The following is a 26,889-nucleotide window of genomic DNA, read 5'->3' as shown; positions in this document are numbered from 1 at the left end:
GGATCTAGTTCCCTGACAAGGGATCGAACCTGGGCCCCCTGCATTGGGAGTGCAGAGTCTTAGCCACTGGACCACCAGGGAAGTCCCAAACATGGAATCTTTAATAAGTGGAAAATGTTATTAACAATGTTATCTCTACTCATGCTATACTAATGTTGAGTTAAAAATTAAAAAGCATATAAATTAAATATTTAAAGAGTTACATTTTCAGTTCTCCTAAGTGTTAAATTTAAACACATACACACACTTTCATGTAAATTAGTTTTACTATATTACTAATTCTTACGTTTTTCCATTTAACTTTTCTACACATTTAGAATGCTAAACAGTTTCAAAATGTGTAGTACACTCTCAATTTCCATCATTAATTATACTAAAATTTAGCACTACTGTTTTTTACTAAGATGTTTCCTAAAGTCCATTTTTGTGATACAGTGCTTTAAGAAAAGAAACTGAAAGATGAACTAAGTAGTGAGTGATAGTAACAAAAACAATTGGAGAAAAAAATTGCCTTGATCGATTTCCAGTGGAAGGGTTCAGCTCTGAATTTACATTAATATTGCTTCCAGTCTCAGCTCCAGTGCTTCTAACATATGGTTTCCTTCCCGTTGCTGATAAAGGCTTGTTTACCGCACCTAGTACTCCAGCAGGTTTTGGCTAAAAATTACATATATGCATGTTATTTTATACCTTACTGAAAGGAATACATACAAATTTAGACACATGTAAGGGATACTGTTTCGCTTAAGGCCAGGAATTGTTGTTGCTTTGGAAAGTTAAATCTTAAATTTATTAGAAATGATAGTTCTGTAAAACTATATCTAAACATAATTACAAATCAAAAGCATTACCTCTACTTAAAAATGACTATGCAATATTTAATTATTCCTATTGCTCAATCAAAATAAAAAGTGTCCCTAAAACAGTGAAATACATAATAATTAAGACATAATAAAATGTCTTACAGGTAAACTGAGTGTATATAGTAATAGTTTATAGACACTTTATAAAAGATTAAATTTCCCTTTGCTCTTTTAGATGTCATATTACCTTTATAGAATATAAATTATCTAACTTATTAGTACTTTAAAATTATCTTTATCTTACACATCTAAATTTATTATACCATTTTTCAGGGAAATCTGCTGTGTGAATTCTAAATAACTTGAAGCCTATCAGTACTGTTGAGAACACATGGTTGTAATTCTAAAGTGGTTCATGGCAAAAAAAAAGCCTGAGAGAACAAATGCTTTAGATGCTATAATCCACAACATGATCCCTAAGAATCAGGAACTATAAAATCCGAGGGACATTTAAAGGTTATTTCTAAGAATAGCAGAAGTAATATGCACATGAGATAAAGATCCCCCAATTATCTAGTACATAATACCTTTCCTGTTAACAGAAGTACTCTTGTCTCTTCTGAAATATAACTCTTGTCATTACAGAAGTCCTATCAAAAAAACAAACAAAAAAAGTGAACATATTTTTATTGTCCATACAAGACTTTTCAAGGCATTCTGCTTTACAATAACAGTTTCATTTGTGCTAAGAAACATATCAAACCATCAAAGCATATTTCATGAACCATACCATAAGTCTAGTTTTAAAATTAACTCAGTGACACACAAGACTTAGTCAAATGTCAGATATAAATTACTTAAATCACATTTTTTTTTGGCAGCGCCACGCGGCTTGCAGGAGCCTAGTTCCCTGACCAGGAATTGAATCCAGGCCATTGGCAGTGAAAGCACGGAGTCCTAACCACTGGAATGCCAGGGAATTCCCTTAAATCACATTTTAAATAAAACACACTTCTATTCTTTCATACGGTTCAGGGCAAACAGTCTCCAGTTTATTCAATGAACTATGTTCTCCACTCTATTATAAAATTTACTTTTTAAAAATTTATTTGGCTGCACCACGTGGCACGCGGGATCTTAGTTCCCAGACCAGGGACTGAAGCCACGCCTCCTCAGTGGAAGCACGGAGTCTTAAAGCTCTGGACTGCCAGGAAGTCCCTAAAATTTACTTCTTTGGGGCTCTCAAAGCATCCAAAATGGTACTATGCATATATCAGGCACTTAATATTCACTAAAATAACCCCACACAGAATCTCAAGAAAATTATCCTTACTGAAAAAAAATCTGTTACTTTAATTAAAAATATTTTGTTTCCTAGAACCATAAGTAGACTGTCCAAATCATAAAGGTAAATACACCATCAAAATCTAATTAAGTCAATTATAATGTTCTTTGGCAGCAGTGATATTAACCAGTTAATAAATGAATTAAACCAAATGTGGACACTGATGATACTTCTGAAAGTTATATCTGTGTAAGAGTTCAATTTGATCCTGTGGTGCCTCTATGTGTTAATTATCCTGGGAATAGCACACGAGTAAACCACAATGGTCTCACGGAAGCAAAATGACTTACTACCATCTGGAAGTTCATTAATTTTTAAGAAATCGCACTTAAAAAATTATTTTTCTTTTATTAAGTTTACCTTCACACTAGTGTCACAGAAAAGAACAGAGGGCTTAAATGTGCCTATAAAAAGAAATAACACTTTTGGCATGTGTGCTAGGCAAGGCTGTATCTTTCTTTTCTTCCCCACAAAGGCTTTTATGTAGCTAAAATAAATGTTACATGAAGATATACTATAGCTTCACTTAGCTCACTATCTTAATATGCCTAGTTTTCTCCTGTCTGAATTTATACCATATTAAAAGCAACATATTAGAAAAGGAAATGAGGAAAGCTGATCATTGAAAACAGAAGAAAACTGAAATTATTATTAAGAAGGCTAAAGACATTCTAAGTTTCATATCAAAACAAAAAACAATTAGAATTAGGTGTAGTGACAAACAGCAATTTAAATTCTTGATGATGTATGAAGATTCTATTTGGGTACTATTCCAGTCATGATAGCCCTGGGTGAACAATAAAGTAAATTTAAATTCAAGAGCTCACTCAGGAGTATTTATAAAGACCAGTAAATTCAATGAGAACAGAAGTAACTTTGCAATCTTTATTATTCCTACCAAAACCAGGCAGAGTAAATTCTGAGTACTAAATCAAAGTCTGATTAAAATTTTTGTTGAAAATTTTAAATGCCTTATTTTTTCCAATTAAAAATATTAAGGATAGTTTTTTAAACAAAGCACAGGAAAGTTAAACTTTAAAATACCACCTTAAAGTGGGTAATAAATAAAAGGCATTCTTTTTGGAAAAGTTTCTTAATCCAAATTAGCTGGAAAAACTTAAAGAGCTTTAGTTAGCTGAAAAATTTACTTACATGGAAAACTTCATTTGCTGACAGCAGAATAAATGTACTATTTATTATTAATACCATTTATTAAATGCTTCCTTTGTGACAAACTCTTAGAAACCTAGGTATATTAGTAATTGTTCACAGGTATTATCATCATCTGCATTTTCGAGATGAAGACATTGAGGCTTAGAAGAGCTAACATATGTAAGGTCCCTCAAATTAGAAATGGTTGACTTGAATCCAAGTCTGTCAATTGCCAAGACCAAGTCCATTCATTCTAACATTTTATTTCATATATAGATGTATATATATTTATACTCTACCAAATATTTTGTTTACTTCTTGTCTGAAAAAATACTAACAGTGTTTTAATGAGATGAAAACAATTTAAGAAATTTGAAAATTCCTCTTACATATTAGAAATATCCAGAAGGAATAGCTCACATAGGAACACCACCACCAAGCTTGATTTGTATTCTCTACTCTGTAAGGTGAGAATGATATTTTTCAGGCTTTGGAAGACAATCTCCCATTTCTTGATAAACTCACAGAGGTATATATTTTTTTTTACTCTGTAGTCAAGACAGTCCAATACTTGCCACTAGGGTTGATAGTAACAAATTTAAATAGGTTTAGTATGGTAGAAAAATGAAGGGAAGAAAATTACCTTTTCAGGTTGTGTAAAAAATTTCATTGGAAGGACCGGATCCTTTGGTGAATCTGCATTGCACAAAGCACTTTTACTATTTATAACACACAGGGCCACATCACACACTGTATAAAGTTTCTAGGGAGGAAAAAAAAAAAAATCACATATACCTTTCAGTAGTGAAAAATAACCACAAGTACCAATTCTAACCAACATATAAAATCGAATCAAAACAATAATATGGGGTTATTATTTATTCCTTGAACATTCTGCATTTGTATTTGGCATTTCTTCTTATGTAGCCTCCTAGTAAACAACAACAAAAAAACCATCTTAATTTAACATGAATGCCAAGTATGTGTTAAAAACAACAAACCAAACTAAAGGAAACATACAAAAAGAATATCTACTTTGTCTGTAACTCTTACTGAAAGTTCTTAAGACAGCATAGCTGTAAATTTTACTAGTTCTTATTCCTGTGCTCTGTAGAAGTTTTAATATCTTTTTCAAAGTAATAAACGTTCTTCAAATAATAGAACTCAATTTTATGAAATAAAGTAAAAACTAGGTATATAGTTTTAATAAACATTCTGTAATCTATTTTATTATGTAATAGGAAAAACAAGTGGGACAAGGGTCATAATATTTTTTCCTGTAATATCTTAATACCCACTGGCCTAATATATATCTTACTTCATTTGTCTTGGATTCATCTGGAGACTGGGCATCTTTTGTTAGCTTGATGTTCTCTGCCATCTTTTTCATAAAGGCATGGCTGTTATTTTCATTCTTTGTCATTAAAACTTCAAGCATGAACCACAGGCACCTAAATGACAAACATATTCACTTAGTAAAGAGACTGATTGTAGGTGCTTTTGCTTAAGGGATTATATAGCTTACTGGGAAGTTCTGTTGTCTGAATATAATAAGAGTACAATACAGAGAAAACTCTAATGATTAATAGAAATATCCTGTTAATAATATTCAATTCAAATAGAATCATATCACAAATAACAAATATGAACACATAGCTTAATACGAGAAAGCCTGACAGTTTCATGAGGCACACAAAGATTCATTCTATAGGTATTTAATAGACATTTAGATGATATAACGTGTATTAATATCCAGCAATGATAAGCAAACCAGCATACAGCACAGTCTTGCCATTTTGACTATCTGCAAGCTATGCAGAAGATCTAAGATTGGTATGTAATTCAACTGTGACATAACTCTGAATTTCACATGCTATGAGGCTGGTGTGCATAGTAACCAGTAATTCAGCTAACTAGTTACATCTCAAACCATTTTTGCTGTTTTCTACTTGTTACTTTATATTCATTTAATACATAAAGTGTCTGAAGGTGACACCTGAATTTCTAAGTAAAAATGAATCCCAAATCAGGATGAACATTAGAATCACTTGGGGAGCTTACATCGACAAATCTAGGATCAAAGCCTATTATCAAGTTCCCATGATGATTCTCAGGCAGCCACCACAGACTTACTGTTTTACTCCATCAACAGGAGAGAAAAAACATTTGATGATAATCTATGTATACTTCTTTGGCTATAGTATATGTAAATGTCTTAAGAGATTACTGTAAGGGGGGAACTACAGTATAGTTTGTTTTTAGTAGACCTGTCTTACAAGACATACTAAACTCAGTCCTTCGGGCTGAAATGAAAAAACAATAGATAGTAACTTGAAGCTGTAAGAAATAAAGAACACTGGTAAAGGTAATCACATAGGTAATATAAAGCCAGCATTACTGAACTTCTGATTTGTAACTCCTTTTTAAATATATGACTTAAAAGGCAAATGCATAAAATAATAATCATATATATGTGAAATAAAACAATGTATAAAGATATAATTTTACCAATTACAATATAAAGGGAGTGGAATAAAGTTGTATAAAAGCATACTGTATAAAGATACTCAAAAGTACTGCATGCTAGATAGAACCAAAAAGTATGTGCCAGTGATTTCAATTTTAACTGACGACTTCAGTACTTTTCCCACATCACTGTTGCCTCTCGCAAATCTAATCCCTTTTTCACATGACTGCCTTGCAACTGAAATAGGGCTAAAAAGGTTCCTTAACATAGACCTTGTGTTCTAGGCAAATACATACATCACTTTTTCACTTTATGAAAGTGCTTTCTGGGAAATCCCAAAATAAAAGTTATTAAAAAAAAAAAAGAAGGAAAAAGAATTTGCAAATAAAATGTATTTATTAAGTAAAAAGAAATTAGAATTGGAAGATATTTTAGGGATTATCTATTTCATATCCTGCATTTTATGGATAAGGCAACTGAAGCAGAGAAGTAAAGTTTTTACTCAGATAGCTGAGACTAGAACCTATGTCTCCTGAAAGAGCTACAGGAGGCAGATAAATGTTGATTACAACCTCAAATAAGATTAGGGATAAGGCTTCATGTCCCACATAGAAAAATCATAGTACTTTAAATACAAGCTGAAGGAACCAATTTAAAAGTGCAAAGCAAAAGCACAGCAATGGGAAAATAGACATTGCTTTAAAGTTTCTTGGAGGTCATTTGTAGACAATCCTAGGCTACTTTGTACTTGTTCACTCACCCTGCATCATATATAAAGTTCTGTTTTACATAAAAACACTTCTTAAACAAGTGTTTTGCAATTGTTTACCTGCCTGTCTTTTCACTAGAGACAAATCTCTCTGTGACTGGTGTAACAAATCTAATTTTGTGTTACCATAGACCTGCCACAGAGTATCTCGTATGTGTGTGCATATTTTTGAGGAATTATCTTTTGAGGTTGAAGTATAGTTTAGTTTTAAGGAGAGAAATTTTCACTACATGGCTTTCTAAATTATCAAACTGAAGTAACTGAAGCCCATCTTAATACAAAGGTAAAAATAACATAAAGACCAAATCAACTTATTTCACAGACTCAGCTAAAGCTAACTGCAAACAAACAGGAAACAAAGAAAACAACCAAATAGAACTTATTAGATAGGAACAATTTTGTAAGAGGAAACTTAAAATTTACAATAAAAGAATAAAACCATAAGAATGTTTTTATTCTAATGGGAATAGTAAAAGGAAAAAATTTAGCATTTTTTAAAAAGGAAAAATAATTTTTAGACTTCTTAAAAATCAACATGACTTACTCTTTAATATCACGAAGTTGATCAACATCTTGTGATCTTGTAAAATCTGGATCATGGGCTAGCAGGTGAATCATATATGGAACTACATACTCAGGCAACAGCGATAATAATTTCTCTGAAGTGAAAACATTATTATTAACAATAGTAATAATAGCCTTTATAAAAATCCCTCCCTAATTTACGTTCTAACTGCTTCAGTTAACATTTTTTCCCTCAGTTACTTCTAAATTAGAGGCAAAATGACATCTAGATGATACTGAAATACTTTTTTCAATTTTGAAGGCTACTGAAGACAAAGGATAATTTAAGATTGAGTCCCTGGAAAAGCTAGGAAAGTAATTCTTTACTCTCTGACATCAGAGCAATGTGTTCAAATCAAGCCACACTGCTGATTCCATAAGAAAAAACGCAGTTCCTCCAAACAGTTTTATGCATTATAAATAGGACTCAGAAACCAGGATTTTAGATTTTACTTACATCTTAACTACAACAACAGCATTCTATAAAAGTCCCAGTGTTATTATAAACTATAATAGAAATATATGAAATAAAACCCTCCACAAATTGATACACTGACAAGATATATCTGCACACTGAGCACTTTGAAAGTTACTTACCAGTAGCCATGGGGTTCTGTTTAATGTACTCCCTGCGTATACTGATATTTTTTAGTAAACACTGTCGTGCATGTGCTCTTCTCTCCTTCACAGGATCTTTGGCACACAAGGCAAAGATCGCCATATACTCCAATGGGAGGAGTAACTTCACAAGTGCCTTATGTAGCTTCTGAGCAAATATCTGCCTTACTTGATAGCACTCATCCTACAGCAGCACAAAACGAAAAATACTTAAATAAAAGTATTAGTACTTTTAAAAACATGACAAAAACCCCTAGTTTAGTTTTTAAAATTTGGCAAACATTTACAAAAGGACAGTTTAAGCATTTTTAATGTCTTCATTTTTTTTTTTAAAAAAGATAATTATACTGAGGGAGTAAATAACTTAATTTCGGGGAGTTAACTGGTTAGAACAGTAATAATAGCAATTCCTTTTGTGCATACATCCATACAGCAAATGGATCTGTAATCTATAGAAAGTAAATAAATTTAACTTTGAAGGCCAAGTAAATGACAAAAATAAGATTGTTACTTACATTAATAACAAGCGCACAGAGCTGAAACTGTTCTGGGGTTATAATTTCATGGTAACAAGGTTCCTGAGCAAGCTTCATTATGGCACTACCAGCAGCTAATCGCAAGCGAGACATATCAGATTTACTATAAACAAACAAAAAAGAAATAAACATTTCCTATAACGATTATCATTCACAAAACTCTTTGATCCCTTTTTGACTGTTAAGGTCTTTAGCATAATTTATGCTTAAAATGACATAATGTACAAATATGGGAAAGTTACTTTGAGTCCTTCAATTCAACACAGGGCAGAAGGCTCAAATCATTGTGACTATCTGATATTAAATTTATCTGCCTTCATTTAAAAATTTTTTATTTATTATTTTATTCAGGTATAGCTGATTTATAATATACTAATTTCAGGTGTACAACATAGTGATTCAAAATTTTTATAGATTATACTCCATTTATATTTATTATAAAATCTTGGCTATATTCCCCATGTTGTACAATATATCCTTGTACCTTATTTTATACATAGTAGTTTGTACCTTTTAAGCCTGTACCCCTATCTTGCCCCTCCCCCTCCGCAACAGTAACCACTGGTTTGTTCTCTGTATCTGTGAGTCTGTTTCTTTGTTATATTCACTAGTTTAATTAATCAATCAATCAATCAATCAATTAATTAACTTTTTGGCTGTGTTGGGTCTTTGTTGCTGGATGCGGGCTTTCTCTAGTTGTGGCGAGCGGGGGCTACTCTTCGTTGCAGTGCGTGGGCTTCTCATTGCGGTGGCTTCTCTTGTTGTAGAGCACGGGCTCTAGGCACGCGGGCTTCAGTAGTTGTGGCCCACGGGCTCTAGAGCGCAGGCTCAGTAGTTGTGGCGCACGGGCTTAGTTGCTCTGCAGCATGTGGGATCTTCCCGGACCAGGGCTCGAACCCATGTCCCCTGCATTGGCAGGCGGATTCTTAACCACTGTACTACCAGGGAAGTCCTCATTAGTTTCTTTCAATTTTTTAGATTCTACATATAAGTGATAACATACAGTATTGTCTTTGTCTGACTTATTTCACTAAGCATGATACTCTCCAAGTCCATTCATGTTGTTGCAAATGGCAAAATTTCATTCTTTTTTTATGTCTGCCTTCATTTTTAGTTACACTCTAGCTCAGATCTTCCACCACAGCTAATCAAGTCTGCTTACGCTTACAACAGCACTAACTGCAACGCTAGCAAGCAACATTTACATTAGGAACTGTATTCCTCATTTTAAGAGGCATTCACATTCATCATAGAAAACTTGATATTAAAAAAACCTGAAAAATTAAAAATCACTTATTTAAAATCTATTGTATTTCCCACAATTTTTAAATGCATACACATATTTACACAGACATAACAGAAATCAATCTTAAGCCTACAAATGTCTGATGAAATGGAGGGGCTACGAATTAGGAGGTGATTTGTACCAGAAAGTGGGTGGCATCAGACAAATATCTAAAAGGAAAGGATATGGAGGTGAGAGCCAGTCTCTCTCAGGTACTAGTCTCTGAGGCAGACTTTCCTTTGCAACAGGAAGTTTTCCAAGGGAATCTAGGGAGTCCAGGCACTTCCACCCACACCCAGTCAACTTTTATTACCTAAATTGTAAAACGTGACAGTGAGGTGGTGAAAGGATAGTCTTCTTACTTCAACCGCTATAAGGAACATAACATAGCTTTGATATTTTAAAGACTTTAGGAAATGTGGAAAGCTGCCCTGAATCCACAAGGGACTATTATTTAGCATACAGGAGGAGAAAACATGGCACTCTTGGACCACATGACCATCAAACTGAGCACTGGTAACAATGAGGGACCCTCAAATGGCTTCTGAGGCAAATGATTCAGGAATTAAAAAAATTAATGCTACTATTTGTGTACTTAACTCTGTAAGATGAGGAAACTGAGGCTTAGAAAAGTGACTTATGCAAGTTCACACAGCTAGTAAATGGAGCGTAGGTAGAGTTGAATGAGTTTCTGATTCCAGAGCCTAAGCTAAACTATGGGATACATAAAATCTAATTAAGATCTGCATAATATTTCATAACATGTGTGTTCCACAGTTAACCATTCCCCTATCTTCTGTGATGATAAAAAATGCTGGAAAGAACATGTTTGTACATATATTTTTGTATGATTCTTTTATAATTTCATGAGTGTAAAAATAAAGAGTCAAAAAAAAAAGTCAATGGATAACATTTTTAAGGACTTAGAAACAAAATGCCAAACTGTCCTGCCAAGACTGTGCCCATTTATATTCACAGGAGTTATGAGGGAACCCATTTCCCTGCTCCCATGGAGTGATGATTGCTTAAAAAGCTTTTTGCTGATTTGACAGACAACAGGTTCCACTTAAATTAAAATTGTACTTATTGTATTTAGTGATGTCAAACAGTTTTTTAAAGGTAAACTGCTAATATATAATCTTCATCTTTATTGGGGATCCTATTTATCATTGATTTGTAAGAGCTCATTATTAAGCCTTTGCTATACACTGTACATAGTTTCCCCAAATTTCAAAATTCTCATTATCCCTACTCTTTAATCTGTTCATGCAAAGCTACCCTTGGCTTATTTTATGATAAAAATAATTTTTGATTGTTTTCCTCACTGTAATTGTGCATTTCCTATCTCCTCCACTAGAATGCATATTCCTTAGAGGGAGAGATTATTGTATCTTTAAAAGGCTTGGTAGTACCTGGCATGATAGTGCTGAATAAATACTGAAAGCATAAATAAATAGTTAAATCTATCCTCTAACAAAAATTTTAAAGTAAGAATTCATCACAAGTAGAATTTTTCAGTTATTTCAGCTGGACCCTAGTAAATAAAAAATTTGGCTTTTATTTTCATCTTAAAAGGAACAGAAAGAAGAAATGGTGATTTCACAGATTTGAAGAGTGAACAGGTGTAGAAATGAAACAAATTTTTTTTTTGGCATTTGCAGAACCTTGTATAGTCTTCTGCAAACCATCAGGAGGCTGCATCTCTTCCTTCTTTGAACCTACACTGAAATTTTTATTCCCTTCGTGGCATCAAGACACTCTACTTGTTCAATCACTATACTAGGGTAAGTTCCTTAAAGGCAGGAACTGAATTTTATCTGTTTTTGTTGCAATGCTTTTCATAGTGTTTTGCAAAGAGTAGTAATTCAACAAATATTTGCTTAACTGATTCAAATATTGAAGCTAACTGTAACATTGCTATAGTGATTATGACTAAAAGTTTACTGGAAAAAGGTCAGTCTTTAGGAATGAAGAAAAATACACGATCATTATTCAGATACAAACCCCAAATAAGTATGTAAAATTTAAACACAAAGCACATAGTACAATTACAACAGTCAATATTAAGTAAATAATTCCTATGTAAGCTCTACCAACATCTTGAGCTAAAAAAACCTGGAAAGGAAGAAAAATCTCACCTGATCTTCTTTTGCTCTGTCAGGTCACCCTCACTAACCAACATCGCTGATAATAACCGAAGAGTTGAATTGGCAGATTTAGACTGGTTGTTTTTCATACCCAACAGCCACCTTACCAGAAGTTTAATTGCCTGTACCTATAAAATATTAACATGCTAAAAAAAGAAAGCAACTTAAAATTCCACTTAAAGGGAAGATTAATTTATGTTAATTAGATTAGTGAGATTACTTAGCTGCCGGAAGACATGTTTTATTAAACAAGTCTATAGGATAATAACAATGAGAACTAATACTTATTCTGTTTAATCTATGCCAGATACTTTCCCCAGAGTTACACATGTATTACTTTATTTAATCTCCCAAACAACTCTATGAGAGAGGTATTCTTATTTCCAATAAATAAGGCAATCTAGGCACATTACTGTGATAACTTGCCCAAGGTCTGGCTCCTTGAATTCAGACTTTTCACACCTGAAAAATTGCTTTTCAAATCATTCAAAAATATATTGTTTAAAAATAACTTAACTATACTGATTACAGTGATTAAAAATAACTATTTAGATAGACTGTAATATTTTTTGTAGTACTGAAAAACTATTTTGATTAAAAAACTAGGAGATTTCATAATTATTTGTAGCCGTAATTGCTTGGTGGCTTATACTCAAAAGATTGTTATGGAATACATGCAAGAACTAGCTAAAGAATGTAGATATTATTTACTATATTTACTGACAACCTGGATAAAGGAACTGATGGAATAAATGAGGACTATGAAGCTACTCAAGGTGAAACAGATTATCAATCAAGTAAGATGCTAATGAAGAAGTCTTGTTTTAAATCCCAAGACTACCCCTTTAAAAATTAGCTTTCCTGAGGGACAATTTACATCTATCAGAAGTTTTCAATATGACAGCCATCTGTTTTTGCCAAGTTAATATTCTTATGCCTGTAGACAGACATTGGTAAGGAGGCTAGGCCTGAGGTGCTTCTGAGCACCAATATTCTACAATCTCTATGTAAAACAGCCTCACTATCTAATTATCACTATCTAATTATCTTAGCAAGGCAGGAAGGTCTAAAGAACATGCTGACATATACCTATATGTAAATAACTCAATGACAACTACAATTTGAGAAACATACAACTTTTGATTTAAAAATAAAGTACCTCATTTAAAATCCTTATTAACCGTTAGGTTTAAAAAAAAGGGTATCTATAAATGTTCATTATCTCAACATAAAAGTTATTAAGACCTACACAAATTTACCTTTGCTAGTACTTCAGGGGAAACCTCTTCATCTGGAGACCATAATTTCCCATTCTTCTCACCTGTTGACTATAGACAATTGAATAAATTTAACTTTTAGAAAAAAATTTTAAATTTTGCTCATTAAGTTTTTCATGCTGAACAGTGCAGTGCTCTAGGAAACCCACAGAAAGTCACCAAGTAGGGACTGGAAAAGAAGAACAAAGCTGGAGGGCTCAAACTTCCTGATTTTGAAACTTAACTACAAATCTACAGGAATCAAGACCATGTGGCTGGTACCTACGTTAAGTATAGACATATAGACCAATGGAATGAAACAGAAACCCAGAAAACCTCACATATATCACATATATGGTCTACCGATGTTTCACAAAAGTGCTAAGACCAATTATGGGGAAAAGAGCAGTCTCCTCAACAAATGGTGCTGGAAAAACTAGACATAGCCACAAGCAAAGGAATGAAGCTGGACTGTTACCTTATATCATATATAAAAATTAACTCAAAAAAATGGATCAAAAATCTTTACTTAAGAACTAAGACTAAAAAACTCCTAGAAGAAGGTACAGGGGAAAATTTTTATAATCCTGGAGTTGGCAAATACCTGACAAAGGTCTAATATTCAGAATATATAAAGAATGTTTACAACTCAACAACAACAAATTCAATTAAAAGTGGGCAAAAGACTCAATATCTAAAGAACAGCCATTAAGCACATGAAAAAAAATCTCAACATCATTAGTCATTAGGGAAACAAATCAAAACCACAAGATACTACTTTGCACCTACCAGGATGACTATTATCAAAAAAAACCAGGAAAGAATAAGTGTTGGCCAAGATGCAGAGAAACTGGAAGCCTTGAGCATGGCTGCTGGGAATGTAAAATGGTACAGCCACTGTGGAAAAATGTCTGGCAGTCCCTCAAAAAGTTTAGCATAGAATGACCATGTGACCCAGCAATTCCACTCCTAGGTATATACCCCAAAGATCTGACTTTGGGGACTCAAATGTTCATATCAGCATTATTCACAACAGTCAAAAGGTGGAAAAAACCCAAGGGTCCATCAATAGAAGATAAACGAAATGTAAGTTACACATACAATGGAATATTATTCTGGCATAAAATGAAGTTCTGATACATACTACAACACAGCTGAATCTTGAAACCGTTATGCTAACAGAAATAAGCCAGACACACAAGGATAAATATTGTATGATAAGAGGTATCTAGAATAGGCGAATTCATAAAGCAGGAAAATAGAATAGAGGTTACCAGTCTGGGGGGAGAGAAGGCAATGGGGAGTTACTGGTTAATAGATACAGAGTTTCTCTCTAAGATGATGAAGTTCTGGAAATAGTGGCAATTGTTACACAACAATGTGGGTGTATATTTTAGGTGGTGGCTTGGGCCATTGTTGAGAGTTGCTTGGCTTTCCTGGGTTATCCTCTGTGTATACAGGAGGTACCCATGTTATTAAACTTGTTTTTTAATAAAACAAAAAACACCCAACAAGAATGTGGGTGTATATAATGTAAGAGAACTGTACACTTAAAAGGGATAAAATGGCAAAGTTTATATTATTTATATTTTACTACACACAAAAAAAGAGAACTATCTTAAAATAGAATTTATCAACAATCAAGTCATCATCTAAGAAGTGTCAAATTTCACATTTGTTGCCAGCCACATCTATCAGTAGTGCAAACAACAGATGTATGGAGTAGGAAGTGAGGCTTTGGCCATGCTCTTGCATCCCTATCACATCCAAATGGAGGGAGAGAAAAGAGTAAGGAGTGTGCTGGCAAGTATTTTTTTTTTAAGTTCCAATACTGAGTGTTCAAAGGCTATTGGACCGTTTAGAAGGACTAGATAAATTGGATAAATTAGTACTGCACTGAAAGTCATCCACAATGATCCAGCAGGTAGACTGATTTGTGTCTTCATTCAATAACTCTTTAATTTAGATCCGTTTGGTAAAGCGGTGATTCTTAATCAGACACGTGTTTCAGTAATCACTTGGGGAGCCTTTTCAAGCTATACATCCCAAAGCTCCAACCCAATGCTAATTAATCAGTATGTGCGCACACATGTGTGCATGTGCACACACACACACTTCAATAACTAAAACAGAATACATAAATCTAGTGCCAAAAGTGCAATGCAATTATATTTCAAAAAGCTAGTCAAGTACAATTCCACTTATACTTTAAACAATATTTGATAAAACAAAATTCTAGTACTCTAGTTAACTGTCCTTCATAGTGTTTGACTTATATTTTTTACTTCATGATTCATCTATCTCATGTTCTCATTTTTTTCTTTCTTCAAGAAGTGTTAAGTTCTAGTAATAGCTACACAGCAGGATGTCATTTGGAAATTTAAGTAAGTAAATAAGGAGGTAAAATATATAATAATTTTAAAGTAAAAGAGAATCATACAGAGAGAAGCAGAAGTGTTGTTTCTGTGACAAATAAAGATGTAAACAGTCTTAATCTTATGATTCTAAATTTAATTAAATGAGAAACTTACCCTGTCATTCATTAGCAGATCTTTCACAATAAAATTTGCTACTACAGATTTCATTGGGGAAGCAAATTGATCTGGTGCTAACATAGATATGTGGCCCAATGAAACTAATGGAGTTATAAGTTGTTCTGGTACATCAGCATTGAGACTCCTACTGAGTGGCTATAAAAATAAAACAGTCAAAATTACTAGTTTGTTTTATAAATATCTAGACATTGTACAGAAACAGTAAATGTTCCTGAGTCCTCCTGAATTTATCATGCCCAAAAAAATCTGTTCTAATGAGATGATCAAAAGTAACTTCAATCATATTAGACACTTGATTCTTATTTCACCTACCAAAATTTAATAAGATTCAAAGAAGGTAAAAAAAGATAAAAGAAAAAAGTAAAGCCCACATATAAGGTAGACGTAAAAGCAAGAAAATTCCTGCATGGTCAAATCAGCATTATTTTCAAGTCATGTACAATAGTTTTGTTATGTTGTTGGATTTCTTAACCTGTGGGAACATTTTAAATGACCACGGATCATAAAAAATAAGAGTTCATGGGTTCTGTTCATATTGTATCCAATTTATGATAATAGGAATACTTATCCAGTAGTGGGATCAGGCAAAGGATCATACATAAGGAAAGGCAAACAGAACTAATTTTCAAGTAGGGTTGTCAGGAATTTTAAACTGGGTGGGTTCAAAGTCATCTACTGATAGTTTCTCAAACTAAATGGACCACTGAGCCAATAAAGCTAAAATTAAGTAAAATGTTGTAACACAAAACACACCAAACATCTTTCAATATGTAGTATTTGGTTATATAGTCTGATCTAAAGGCTGGGAATATCTAAAGTGCTGAATAAAACAGAGAGTCCCTGCTCCCATGGAATTTATATTCTCGAGTGGGATTAAATAGCTAAAAAAACAACTTTCTATCTTCATCAAACCACAGAGCATGAAAATAAAAATCAACAACACATCCTATGTAATTATATATACCTCAAAAATCTGTGCAAGCTGTACTTCTTTATTTGTGAATATGGCATGTATACAGTGAACGGCCTGTTTTGCTTGGTGGGGAGTACCTCTCTTTGCTTTCTGATGTAAGATGGGAATTAAGGTCCTGCAAAAAATAATAATCAGTTAAAAAAAAAAAAAAACAAAGCCCATAAACCACAAGTAGTTCTTCTGGTTGTCTCCCACTTCATCTACAGTAACTATTTGGATGTATGCTGGTAGAAAGCCTCTCTTCTAAATTACCTGATCTATAAAAAGATTTAAAACTCCTTCCCTGTCCCCAAGTATAATCCCAGAAATACAATGCCTCAAAAAAAAGGGCTACTACAGAAGACAATTTTCATTTTAAAGCCACCTCATGAATATGGAGAAATAAACAAGCCACCCTTAATTTATAATCTAAAATTGCCCCATGCCATATTTTTACATTTATCTTCTGAGAAAATACTCCTAAATTTTCCACTTCCCTTTCACAATTCCCTTCAGTTATTTTTCTTTTAATTTTTTTAAGAATCAAGTGTTTTGTTTTTGTTTTTTAAATATTTATTTATTTATGGCTGCATTGGGTCTTAGTTGCAGCATGTGGGATCTTTTGTTGTGGCTTCTCTCTAGTTGTGGCGCATGGGCTCCAGAGTGCGTGGGCTCAGTTGCAGCGTGAGGGCTCTCTAGTTGTGGTGTGTGGGCTCCAGAGTGTGTGGGCTCTCTAGTTGCGGCTCACAGGCTTAGTTGCCCCGCGGCACGTTGGATCTTAGTTCCCTGACCAGGGATCAAACCCGCGTCCCCTGCATTGGAAGGCAGATTCTTAACCACTGGACCACCAGGGAAGTCCCCTGTTCAGTTATTTTAAAGCAACCATGGGGGAAAAAAAAGTAGCAAAAGGCCAAGTTACATTAAAAAACAGAAATGAACATACTAGTGAAAGAGAGTATGCAAGGATATAGACAATACATAGGTAGAAAAGTAACAAAAACTTCTAACAATTATTTAGTACTTGTGCCAAGCACCGTTCTAAGTGGTGTTTTTAAAACAAAACAAAACAAAACATGGATTAATTAAATCAATCCTCACAATCACCCAAAGACTATTATTATGATCATTAAACAGATGAGAAAACTAAAGCACAAACATATTATTTATGTAAGCTTCTTAAGGTGACAGAGATAGGAAATGGTGGAATTGAGATTTAAAGATAAACATTTCTGGGGACTTCCCTGGTGGGTCCAGTGGTAAAGAATCTGCCTTCCAATGCAGGGGACGCGGGTTCGATCCCTGGTCAGGGAACTAAGATCCCACGTGCCGCGGGGCAACTATGGAGCCCGTGTGCTGCCAACTACAGAGCCCATGCGCTCTGGAGCCTGCGTGCCACAACTAGAGAGAAGCTCATATGTCACAACAAAGAGCCCACGTGCCGCAACTAAGACCCGACGCAGCCAAAATTAAAATATAAAATAAATGAAATAAAGTAAATATAAAAAAATAAATAAAATGGAAATTGTTTTTTTAAAAAAAAGATAAACATTTCTGTTCCAAATCCATGCACTTAACCACCACACTGACATTGAAGATTTACAACAATCTTTCTATAGGAGAATATGGAAATACATATTACAGTCAATGCATTAAAATTGGCATACACATCAAATAGATAAAACATTCATAAAAAATACATATCAAAATGTTAACACTCTTTCTTTTCCTTTATATTGTCTAAAGTTTCAGCTTTTTACAATGATCTTATAAGTAGTTTTTTAAATCAGAAGAAAATCTGTAAAACAAAACAAATATTTAAGGAAAGATACTTGTCATATATTTAATGCAATAAGACTACTTCATAAACGTCAATGATATCAAATGCGATGGTGACAAAGGGTCCTCTTATAATAATGGGAGGCTAGACATTAAGAGCAATGCACCTCAAAGAAAAAACTGTAACATATGCTGGTCAGTGTAAGTCTAATTTGATATTTATGAATATGCCACATTTCTCTCCCTGCAGTTTAGAATAATGAGAAGGATTTTCATGCCCAAATAGCTTCCTTGACTAAGCACTGTTTAAGTCTTTCTTTGAAATTCATTTATCAGGGGAACAGTTCTTGTAAATAACACCAGTTAGTAACAAAAGAAGATACAGTGTTGATCAAATTGTTGTTAAATATATTATTAATTCTTCTTAGCCTAATGAATGGATGACGCATAGGTCAAGTTTAACCTTTCTCCTTGTTTTTCTAGTGTGCTACAATCCAGTGATGCCACCAGTGTTGTTACTGAGGTCTGCAGTGCTGTGCTTCTCTGCTTTTTCAGTGATTCTCTCCTTCCTTCCCCATTAGTCTTAAGAACAAGAGGTTTTAGTCCTTGTGTCCAAAGTTAACTCTTCCACTGCTTCCTCTGGGATAGAATTCCTTTAAGAATAAATCCTTTACCTTAAAAAATGTATAGGTTTTCCCACCTTGAAAAACTCACAAATAACTTTATCCTACTGTGTCAATGATTTTTTTCTATAATGTACAAATATAAAGTTATCATTTCTAGACTATAAACTCCTTAAGAGCAGGGACTGACAGTGGTAATCTTTTATATTAGCCAGTACAGTGCCGACAATGAAGAGAATGTACAATAAACGTTGAGTTATTTCTCAAATTAAACTATTAGCTTACAAATTCAATAAAAACTTCAGGAGTCATGAGTCTTCTTGTCCTATTATTACCCCGTGAGGAAAAACGGGTTTGATTTGGATTTACCCCATTCTATTTACATATATATAATAACATCCAATTATAATAGCTATCAGCAATGTGTTCTTCCTCCAAAAGACATCAGCACAATTTTGATCCTAAGGCAAGCTCTTTAAGATGCCAAAGTAAAAATACCAAAACATACTTCATTCTTATGAGGAGAGGGGAGGTAGTCTAGAGGGAGAGACAAAAGCACCATGGTCAACAACTAAGCAACTAATAAACATTTTACTAAGCACACTACTTGATTATCCAATTCTTGGGTGGGATATGAAGGTAGTAGCTATTGAATTGGAGTTGGAGAGAAAAAGATAAATTAGGAAGATATATTAATCCTAAGTTCTAAATTCTGTGCTAACTTTTGATTATTAATGTTAATATTTTAAAATCATGTTGTTTAAACAAAGTTTCAGGTTGTTCCTCTGCCCATATTCTAATGGTAGAGGAGGTGTGTGAGGCCGAGAAAAGATGAAAACAAAGGATACAGTAAAGCAGCTTCTAAATAAAAGTTGTCTTTCTTCTCTCCTATCTTCCTAAGGGAAAGGGAAACAATGATCCTATGACTCCCAAACTTGGAAAACTTTTGTGTTTACCATGAGAAAAAAACATACTCACGATCGTATCTGGGGTAGGTCTGTTTCTATTTTGTGGCCTGTATTTCTAAAAATTTGTATAGCAGCTTCTGCTACCTTGTCATCTTCCATTCTGAGGCACTGTAACAGGGACTCATATGTCTCTGCAGAGTGGAACGAGGTAGGATGTGTGAAAGACAGAACCTAGAGGAATAGATATAACTTTGTAAGTACAGACGATGGTTTTAATCCATTAAAAGAAGAGAACTATTTTCTACTACAAATAAAATTTTAAATTATGGGCTGCATATGCTAGCAATACAATTAAGATTATATCTTGCAGTCTCCCTTGAAGTGAGCTGTGGCTAATGATTCCTGATATACAGCCCTTGCTATATTTTCTTCTTCACCTCTTAGTCTATTCTGATACTGGGAATGTGGAAAATGTGGCTCCTTTTCGTGGAGTGATATTGTGATGCGAACAAAATGCTAACACTGAGCTTTATTTCACTGGCAAAAAGATACTCTATAAGGAAATATTTTAAATGAAATCCATCACAAAAAGTTCACTCATCATAACTAAAAACAAAGAAGCCATTATTGGGAACTTTTAATCACGATTACAAACATATAAATAATTATTCCCTTTATTTATTAAGACATAATAAGTTCCAGGCTATCCTTAAGGAATTTACAGCAAGTTAGATACATGTCTACAAAGTTTACCTTCCATGAAGTAGAAACAATTTAGTTAGAATATAGGCAGTAAGGGCTAAAAGTAGAAAAATAAGGAGGTGGGGGGAATGGAGTATGTAAGCCCTCATTAACTTATTAAATAAGCATTTTTTTTTTCTTTTTTTTGGCTGCATTGGGTCTTCACTGCTGCACGCGGGCTTTCCCCAGCTGAGGCGAGCGGGGGCCACTCTTCACTGCGGTGCACGGACTTCTCACTGCGGTGGCCTCTCTTGCTGCGGAGCACGGGCTCCAGGCGCCCGGGCTTCAGGCGCCCGGGCTTCAGCAGTTGTGGCTCACAGGCTCTAGAGCGCAGGCCCAGCAGCTGTGGCGCATGGGCTCAGCCGCTCCGCAGCATGTGGGATCTTCCCAGACCAGGGTTCGAACCCATGTCCCCTGCATTGGCAGGCGGACTCCCAACCACTGCGCCACCAGGGAAGCCCAGCATTTTTTTAATGTGTTATAAAGTGGAGAAAGTGTCTCATTTGGTAGGGTTTATGGTGATAATATTTAGTTATGAGGTTTTAATTATTCATAGAAAAATGGAGATTTAAATTTGAAAAGTTGAATCAAACAACCTATTAAAAACATTTGCCTTAAAGATGACTTTACTCTTAAAAGTATTTAAACATATTACTCCATTACTAAAAATATAAAGTCTTTCTCATGAAGAATCACATCAGTTCTTTCCATGAAATGATATTTAAGGGAATTCCCTGGCGGTCCAGTGGTTAGGACTCCACGCTCTCACTGCTGAGGGCCCAAGTTCAATCCCTGGTCAGGGAACTAAAATCTCACAAGCTGCTCAGCATGGCCAAAAAGAATAAGAAAAAAAGATATTTAAGACCACTGCAATACAAACCCATCACTCTCTTTTCTGTCTAATGTCCATTGCACTGGTTTGTTTCTTCTCCTTTAGTTCATATGTTGTAATGATATAAATGTCTCTTAGCCTTTATTTATTTTTTTATCATTATTTTTAATAAATGTATTTATTTTATTTATTTATTTTTGGCTGCATTGGGTCTTTGTTGCTGCACACCAGCTTTCTCTAGTTGCGGTGAGCGGGGGCTACTCTTTGTTGCAGTGCACAGGCTTCTCACTGCAGTGGCTTCTCTTGCTGTGGAGCTCGGGCTCTAGGTGCACAGGCTTCAGTAGTTGTGACACACAGGCTCAGTAGTTGTGGCTCTTGGGCTCTAGACCGCAGGCTCAGTAGTTGTGGCGCACAGGCTCAATAGCTGTGGCTCATGGGCTCTAGAGTGCAGGCTCAGTAGTTGTGGCACATGGGCTTAGTTGCTCCACGGCATGTGGGATCTTCCCGGACCAGGGCTCAAACCCGTCCTCTGCATTGGCAAGTGGATTCTTAACCACTGTGCTGCCAGGGAAGCCCATGTCTCTTAGCCTTTAATTTCTTCTCCTCTTTACTCCATCTAACGAAAGCTCTGTCAAGTGCTGTATCATTTTAAAAAGCAGGTTAAATGCCCTTGATGGTACCTTTCTGCCCCAATGGCACTCCACAATCTAGAACCAACCTTGTCTTCCATTACTCCCCAAAGCAATACTTTTATCTAGTCAGACTACACTCACAACAATCCCTAAAACATGCCAAGAATTATTCTCTTTGATGATGCTGTGGTCCCCCTAGATTAAATCATGTCTCTTACTAATTGTTCAATTCTCTTAATTCTTTGGCATCTATTATGTTTACCAATTGTTTAAAAAATTCCTGATCAGATAGATGATGTCTTATAGTAATTTCCTGTGAACAGTCCCACTACCCCAGATGCAGGTTATTTGAAAGATAAGATCATTTAGCACATACTGTTACAAGCATAGCAGGCACGCAAATGATGTACGAGACAGCAAAACCCATAAAATTATTATTTTATAATGTAAAATAATTACATTATTATAATGTAGAAAACATGTTATTTTTATAAAATATGATTTCTATTACAAATTTTAATCTTTTGAATAGTTTCCAATGAAATAAAGCCTGACTTGCATATCCTTAAGGGGATTCAAATTATGACTGCAGAAAAGACAAACTGTTTCAAAAATACCTTAAGAAGTTCAAGTCCTGAACGAATAGCTGTATCTGGACTTACACCCTCCTCTTCATCATCTGCTGTCCCCTCTATTGATTTATTCATTAGTTTTACCAGTGCACTATTAAAGTAAGAAAATCTAAATTAGTAACACTACTATATTAGTAATTATATCCTAATTACATTGTAGTAGACATACACAGAATCTAAACAACAAATTCAAATATCTTCTGGAAGAAAAAGTTATTTTGTGACTTTTTAAACTTCACTCTCTACATAACAACAGAGCTTATTTTTAGTTTATCTGCCCCACCCATGTATAATAAGAGTAATTCTACTGAAAAACAACAAAACCAAAATTAAACAACACATGTACTGGAAATATATTTTTATAAGTATAAGCAATGTAATATTCATACCCATATATAGAGATCATTTGCAATTTTAAGAAAAACAGTAAAGATGGCAGTTGCTAAATGGACAAATGACAATGCACTCAAAGCAAAAAAAACATAGCAAACACTCACATGGACAAAGGCATTAATCACTTATAATTAAAACTGAATCGGTAATTCCATTCCTAGAGATTTATAACAAAGAAATTTATAACAATTCATGAGAAGAATCATGCTAAATAGATCCATAAACATTCATCAATTAAAAACTATTTAATTGTCCAACATTATTGAATTAGTTTTTCAAATATACCTAACCACCACAAAATGGAATATTACCTGGTCAACATGATACTATTTTAAGTAAAAACAAACATGACCTTTGTTTTTGAAACTTATTCTTCATCAGTAAACTGAAGAAGGATATTAAACTTTGAGGATATTAAACTATTACAGCAAATGGCCTAGTACAGGCAAATATTCAACAAATTTAGCTTTCACCCTACCCCAACACAAACCTCTTCCCCATTAGGAGTCATTCCTTATTCACCTCCACCTCCTTCAGCCCTAGGCATCCACTAATCTACTTTCTGTTGCTATATACATTTGCCTATTCTAAATATTTCATATAAATGGAACCATGTAATATGTGGTCTCTGTGACTCCTTTCACTTAGCATACTGTTCTTCAGGTTCACCCTTGTTGTAGTATGTATCAGTACTTCATTCTTTTTAATTCTGAATAATGTTCCAATGTCTGCATGTAAGACATTTTATTTATCCATTCAGCAGTTGATGGTCCATTTGGGACATTCTATTTTTTGGCTATTATGAATAATATTGCTATAAACATTTATATACAGATTTTGTATGGGCATATATTTAGGAGTGGAATTGCAAGGTCATATGGTAACTCTATGCTTAAGTATTGGAGGAACTGTCAAACTGTTTTCACAAGCAGCTCCACCACTTTACATTCCCACTAGCAATACATGAGGGTTCCAATTTTTCTACATCCTCACCAACTCATCTTTTTGGTCACAGCCATCTAGTGGGTGTAAAGTGGTGATCATTGTGGAGATACATACATAAAACATTGCCATCTCCACAAAAACCTGCCTTATGCCTCTTTTGTGGTCAATTCCCTTTTCCTACCCTGGCAATAATAACTGATCTGCTTTCTGTCACTATAATTTTACCTTTTCTAAAGTTTTATATATTTTACATATTTTGCGTCTGAAAACTATTATGTGACATAATACTTTTGAGACTCCTCCATGTTGCTGCATAGAAATCAGTGGTTCGTTCCTCTCTGTTGCTGAGAAGTATTTCGTTGTGTGGATATTCCACAGTTATGTTTATCCAATTACCAACTGATGGACTTCTGGGTATTTCTATTAAAGACACAAGTAAAGCTGCTAAAAGCAGTTAAGTATAGGTCTTTATGGGAAGTATGTTTTCTTTTTTTTTTTTTTTAAATGATGTTTTCTTTTCTTAGAGTTAAATGTCTAGTATTGGGATTCCTGAGTCGTAAGGTAATATATGTACATTTAATGTACAACAAACTGTTTTCAATATCACCAACACATGGTTAGCTAAGTCTACATACTCACCAATACTTTGTATAGTCAGTATCTTTAATTTTAGCCATTCTAGTGGGTGTGTAGTGGTACTTCTCACTCTAATTTGAATTTGCATTTCCCCAATGAGTAATAATGTTGATTGTCTTTTCTTGTGCTTATTTACTATTTGTATGTTTTATTTGATAAAGTATCTGTTCAAATTTTTGGGCCATTTTAAAATTGGTTCGTTTGTCTTATCTCCCCATCTGTGGCTTGACTTTTCTTTTTCTTAATGATGCCTTGCAGAGAGGAAAAAAAAAATTAACATTTCTCTCATTGTTTCTACTCTTTATGTCCCATCTAAAATCTTGCTCACCCTATATTTTGTTCTAGAATTGTTACCTCTGACATTATACATTTAAAAAAAAATTATTTCCAATTTGAGAAAAATATTCTGAATTAAGCTTTCTATTAGAAGGAAATCCCATAAAATGCATGAATTTATTAACACGATTACAAACGTGTTTGATAAAATTTATAAATGTATCTGACTACTCATAATAGAGTCCGTGCATGCATTTATTTAATAAGTATTTATTGACTACCTACTGTGTGTGAAGTCTTAGGGTCTATCCTGGAAATACAGTGCAAAACAAGACAGGCATAGTCTCTGCTTTCATTACAATGTGGGTGGGATCACCCTTATGAGTCAAAAAGCTATTTGGGTGAGACAGACCCCAATCTTGAAGCCAGAACTATAGTCCTTCCTCTTGTGAAAGTATTCTTCCTCATTTCTAAATTAGATAAATAATATACACTCCATATACTTCACAGGGTATGATGAAGCAAAAGATCATCACCAATCCAAATGCATGTTCAAAACTGCTTGGGAAATTATCCATGTGTCCGTTTCTCTCCTATCCTGTATAATAACTGTTAAAAATCTTTACCATTCTAACTCAGGTCTATTTTTTAAATCCTTCCACTGAGCAGACTACCTCACTGTTAACATAAAGGAGGACAATGGAGGCTTTGAGTGAAAACTATAATTTTCCATATCCTATTTTCTAACCTCCTTTAATGCCATAGGGGAAGATTTTCTTCTTCCTGTTCCATTTCTTTAGGGATGGTGCTCTATCCTAGTTCTATTCCCCTTACCCCATCTTCAACCTCTCTTCTTTCCTTTTAGTACTTTTTAAAGGTATTTAAATATTCAAAATCCCTTCATTAAGAACAAGAAAAGACCCTTCTTCAACCTTACTCTCTTTCCATCAGCTCATTTTTCTCCTTTACTTTTTATAGCTAAACTGTCTATACTAGCTGTCCCCAAATCCCAATTTATCTCCTATAGCAGTTTAGAAGGGTGATAAGGTATAGATCCCTTTGGTTTTCTCAGACCTCAAGATGGCCAAGTGGGATCTAGTGGGCTCCTACTCAGCTAGGCCAGTCACCTCTAGACTTGAGCAGTTTTCTCTGCTCAAATACTGTAATTTTCTTTGTGTACCATGATGTGGTGTGGAAGGACTATCCTATGCCCTTCTCAATCCATGGTAATCTGGATTTGTCCTTGCTAACCCAAATAAACTATTCCGAGCATTGTAGTGTTTTTCTATTTTCTAAATTCAGTGGATATTTGAATTTACTATTTTACTCTGGGCAGTGTCTGACCCCTGACCTCTTTTGACCATGCCTTCTTAAAAAACATCTTTTAATTTAATGAATTCCTTTTCTTCTGCCAGACTTTTAATTGTTAATTTTCCTCAGGATTCAGTCCTCAACCTTTCTCTTTCTAAAATTTACCCTCTCCCCAGGTTTCAATCATTATTACAATCACTACTTCATTTTCAACCACTATCTACAGACCAATAACTAACTGTAGCATGCATATGTGTATTTGTATGTACATAAGTCTGGGGGAAATATACTAAAATAAATATATATATTTTTAAAAGTTATATTTAGAATGATTTTCTACTATTCCCAATGCTTCCTTCCCAAATCCTTCATTATGGCTGAAGTATATGCAATTTTCTTAATAATTCTTGATTCCTTTTGCCTTTGTTCTTTTGTGTCTGCTATTTTTCTTCCTAGAATAGCTATTAACATTCATTTAGCACTTAACTACGTGTGAGGCATTATGCTAAGTGTTCTACACACGTATATGTTATTTAAGCCTCTCAACAACTTCACTGAGTAGTAATTATTATTGTTCTTATCTTAAAGATGAGTAATTTAAATAACCTGCTCAATGACACAGGGCTAGTGGCCTGGTCTGCTCTTCTCCTGCAATCTTCACCTGGCTGATCTCTATAATTCCTACTGATCATTCACTACCCATATTATGTGCCATCTATTTCAGGAGCCTTTTCT

General features: G+C 34.2%; 1 protein-coding gene and 1 pseudogene across 6 annotated transcripts in view; one reads left to right on the top strand and one right to left on the bottom strand.

Moving 5' to 3' along the window:
• The window catches only part of PDS5A (PDS5 cohesin associated factor A), a 125,751-nt gene that overhangs the window by 14,695 nt on the left and 84,167 nt on the right, over window positions 1-26,889 (bottom strand). For 4 of the 5 annotated variants that reach the window (XM_082464144.1, XM_082464147.1, XM_082464146.1 and 1 more), the window contains 13 exons: window positions 22,579-22,684; window positions 19,827-19,987; window positions 16,462-16,585; window positions 15,474-15,632; window positions 12,946-13,014; window positions 11,678-11,814; window positions 8,234-8,357; window positions 7,698-7,902; window positions 7,081-7,195; window positions 4,619-4,751; window positions 3,944-4,063; window positions 1,391-1,453; window positions 512-657 (listed from right to left, as the gene is read on the bottom strand). In XM_082464144.1, coding sequence (XP_082320270.1) covers window positions 512-657; window positions 1,391-1,453; window positions 3,944-4,063; window positions 4,619-4,751; window positions 7,081-7,195; window positions 7,698-7,902; window positions 8,234-8,357; window positions 11,678-11,814; window positions 12,946-13,014; window positions 15,474-15,632; window positions 16,462-16,585; window positions 19,827-19,987; window positions 22,579-22,684 — 1,662 coding nt within the window. Of the gene's footprint in view, window positions 1-511; window positions 658-1,390; window positions 1,454-3,943; window positions 4,064-4,618; window positions 4,752-7,080; window positions 7,196-7,697; window positions 7,903-8,233; window positions 8,358-11,677; window positions 11,815-12,945; window positions 13,015-15,473; window positions 15,633-16,461; window positions 16,586-19,826; window positions 19,988-22,578; window positions 22,685-26,889 lie in introns of those variants that run through there. The other variant, XM_082464148.1, reaches the window with a different exon arrangement.
• LOC309661983 (proline-rich protein 11 pseudogene) overlaps window positions 1-26,889 on the top strand; it is a 367,415-nt pseudogene that overhangs the window by 279,462 nt on the left and 61,064 nt on the right. The gene's annotated exons all lie outside the window — the stretch shown is intronic.

This window comes from Balaenoptera physalus (genome assembly GCF_965194825.1).
Source record: "Balaenoptera physalus genome assembly, chromosome: 5".
Classification (NCBI taxonomy): domain Eukaryota; kingdom Metazoa; phylum Chordata; class Mammalia; order Artiodactyla; family Balaenopteridae; genus Balaenoptera; species Balaenoptera physalus.
Note: the sequence above shows the minus strand (reverse complement) of the source record. Positions and strands in the feature narration are given on the sequence as shown.